General features: G+C 53.1%; 1 protein-coding gene across 1 annotated transcript; it reads left to right on the top strand.

The window, feature by feature from the left end:
• Positions 1-225: 225 nt before the first annotated feature.
• On the top strand, positions 226-2,246 carry BO85DRAFT_482629 (Mis12-Mtw1 family protein; the record flags this gene model as incomplete). Its single annotated transcript, XM_025663114.1, has 5 exons — positions 226-433; positions 541-1,176; positions 1,226-1,390; positions 1,438-1,606; positions 1,661-2,246. The coding sequence occupies 5 exons, from the start codon at positions 226-228 to the stop codon at positions 2,244-2,246; spliced, it is 1,764 nt and encodes a 587-aa protein (XP_025520665.1).
• Between the last annotated feature and the right edge of the window lie 606 nt (positions 2,247-2,852).

Genomic DNA, 2,852 nt, shown 5'->3' with positions numbered 1-2,852 from the left:
CGGTGACGGAGAGGATCCTATCAACAACAGAAGCGGGAGGAATTCTTCGCGGCCAGCTTCAGCTTCAGCTACCATTCGCGCTTGATTTCTTCCCGGCAGGAGAAACAAAGACACTGCGCGGGGCAGAACTGTATCGACTTCTTCGCAGTTTGATATCTACGCTCCTTACTCTTTTTCATTTGTTGCCCGCCCTTACGACCCCGCCTTTTGAGTCCCGGTCCTGACATGACCGTCACTGTTTTGACGACCTCTACCACCAAGACGAAACGTCGCGAACCGTTACTGGCCCTTGATATGGCAACGTCCCAGGCGCAGGCGCGTCCTGCCGCGCCTGGAAGAAGTTCGGGCAGGAGAACGAGCGCGCGATTGAGTTTGAATAAGCAGGATCGGGGTGAGGAGAAGCTGAGTGCTGCGGAGAAGAAACGGAAGGCTGGTGAGTGACCCTGTGCGATTGGAACGAAGGGCGATCGCAGTGGCGGTGATTGTCTTATGCGATGAGGGTAATGGATGAATTGCTAATGCCTCAGCTTGGGTTCACAGTCTTTGAGGAGGATATCGAGGGGTTCCAGTTCTCGCGCATCACGACCAAAAAGGCTAAGCCATCAGAGCCTAAGAAGGTACCGTCGCCTGTCCCGGAAGAGCCGGCACAACCATCGCCGAGGCGAGGTCGACCGCCGAAGAAGCGGGTAGAGGAGAAGAAGACGGAGGTTGCGGAGGAACCGAAGAAACAGGCTGAAGGGACTGGGAAGAGGAGAACGAGAGGCGCTGCGAAAAACTCGGTAGCTCCGGTCGAGCCTGCGCCTGAGCCGGAACCGCAACCACAACCACAGCAACAGCAACAGCGTGCTACACGCTCCACACGAAAACACGACCAAGTCGAGACGGTGCCGTTGGAGAAGAAGCGGAGGAAAGGCAGGCCGAGTAACTCGAAGACCGATGCACTTCAACAGGAGCAGTCTCAACCGCAACCGCAACCACGCAATGGCTTTGTGTCTCCAGAGCCGCAACAGTCCGGAACTGCTACTACAATTGCGCTGCCGTTGGCGGATACGCCAGTCATCCAGCGCAACAAGGAGATGCGGGGAAAGAAATCTGTGAAAGGAGGGAATCGACGGAGCAGTCTTGGGATGAGAGGACGGCGAGCCAGCTCGCTGATTGACTCGGGGGCGTCTAATGGTGGGCAATGTATGCCATGTGTGTCTGATGAATGCTAACAACATTGCAGCATTACCGCACAAGAAGGTTGATACCGCAGATTTCTACAAGCATATCGCGGCTGATCTGCCGGAGCCTCGGAGGATGCGTCAGCTCCTGATATGGTGTGGCACGCGGGCAATGGGTGATAAGCCGTCTGGGTCGCGCTCAGAAGACGAGAGCGCCCGGTTAGCCGGTATGTTTGATAATGAGGAAGTGGATGCATAAGCTAACAAATCCCAGCGCGAGTCATCCAGGAGGAGCTGCTGAAGGAGTTCTCCAGCAACTCGGAGCTTTCCAACTGGTTTGGAAGAGAGGATGCTACCCCTCCTACTCTGGTGGTCAAGAAGGAAAACCCAAAGAACATTCAAAACGCGGAAAAGATCCAGGAACTGGAAGAGCAAATACAAAGGTACGCAGTGTCTGATGGGCAGCAGCAGGTGGAAGCTAACAGCTACGTGTCAAGGCTGCAAAAAGAGCGACATGCTCTCAATGCACTCCTAAGGCCAGCAGACATCCCTCGAATCAAGCCTGCACCACCCGAACAACCCGAATCCGACTCCGTCCCATCATCACAACCATCACCGCCCCAACAAATCGACCTGTCTCTATTAGAACCGTCGCAACGAGAAATCTTTGCACAAATAAACCCCGAAGCCGCCAAACAACAACAAGAAGAAGCAGACACCCAGCCCATGGAAACCGAGCCAGCAGCCCCCGAACCAAACCTCTTACCCCAAATGTCACCCTCTACCGTCTCCACCCGACTCTCTCGCATCACCAACTCACTCGCACCGACCCTCGACTCCCTCGCCGCTGGCATCCACGACATCGACCTCTACCGCACCATGTCCGATACAGTCTCGACCCGCATCCTCCGCATCTGCGCCGAGCGCCTCGACGAGCGCGACGCACGTCGTCGACTCGCGACAGCCGAATCCAGCGCCGACGAAACCAACAACCGTCAAGACCTCAGCCTCCGACCACGACCCCGAGAAGACCTCGGCGTGATTCTTGGGGCGTTGAGCCGGGTGGAGCGTCGCTCGACATAGTCTCGGTATCAATTAGATAGGATGACGCTTGTTACTATACATATCCCTGAAAGAAGGGGGCAGAGAGCGGTTCATTACAATCTGTTATGTCATGTATTTGCGGACTGGGCTGTGCAGGGCAGGGCAGGGACTAGCCTTGGCGTTTGATAAATTCTAATTTCGTTTTGGGTGGGCGTTAATTCTTTTTCTCTTCAGCAATGGAGTTGGGGTGTGTATGAATGGAGATGGATGGGGGATACGATAGGATAGGATAGGATAGGACAGGACATGGTCAGTAGGATGAATAAATAGTATACTACTCTCAGTACATTATCTGGATGAAGCCAATTCTTCAGGTCTATACATTTACATGTCCCTACAAACTAGTAGCCACGCAATACAACATGGATACTGACCGTAGATAATCCCACAAGACAGACAGACAGGTAGGTAGGTACCTACTTTCCTGTAAGTGAACTACATAGTAGTACTATAGTTAGTAAATAAAGTGCTGACTAGCATGCGCATACACATGCACCTATTCCTGGTCCAATCAAGTCTAGACTACTAAGTATGTAGAAGACTAGAAACAACTAATTCAAACCGGTTTTTCTATTTCTTGTTACG

Source organism: Aspergillus piperis (genome assembly GCF_003184755.1).
Source record: "Aspergillus piperis CBS 112811 unplaced genomic scaffold BO85scaffold_1, whole genome shotgun sequence".
In the NCBI taxonomy this organism is placed as follows: Eukaryota; Fungi; Ascomycota; class Eurotiomycetes; order Eurotiales; family Aspergillaceae; genus Aspergillus; species Aspergillus piperis.
Note: the sequence above shows the minus strand (reverse complement) of the source record. Positions and strands in the feature narration are given on the sequence as shown.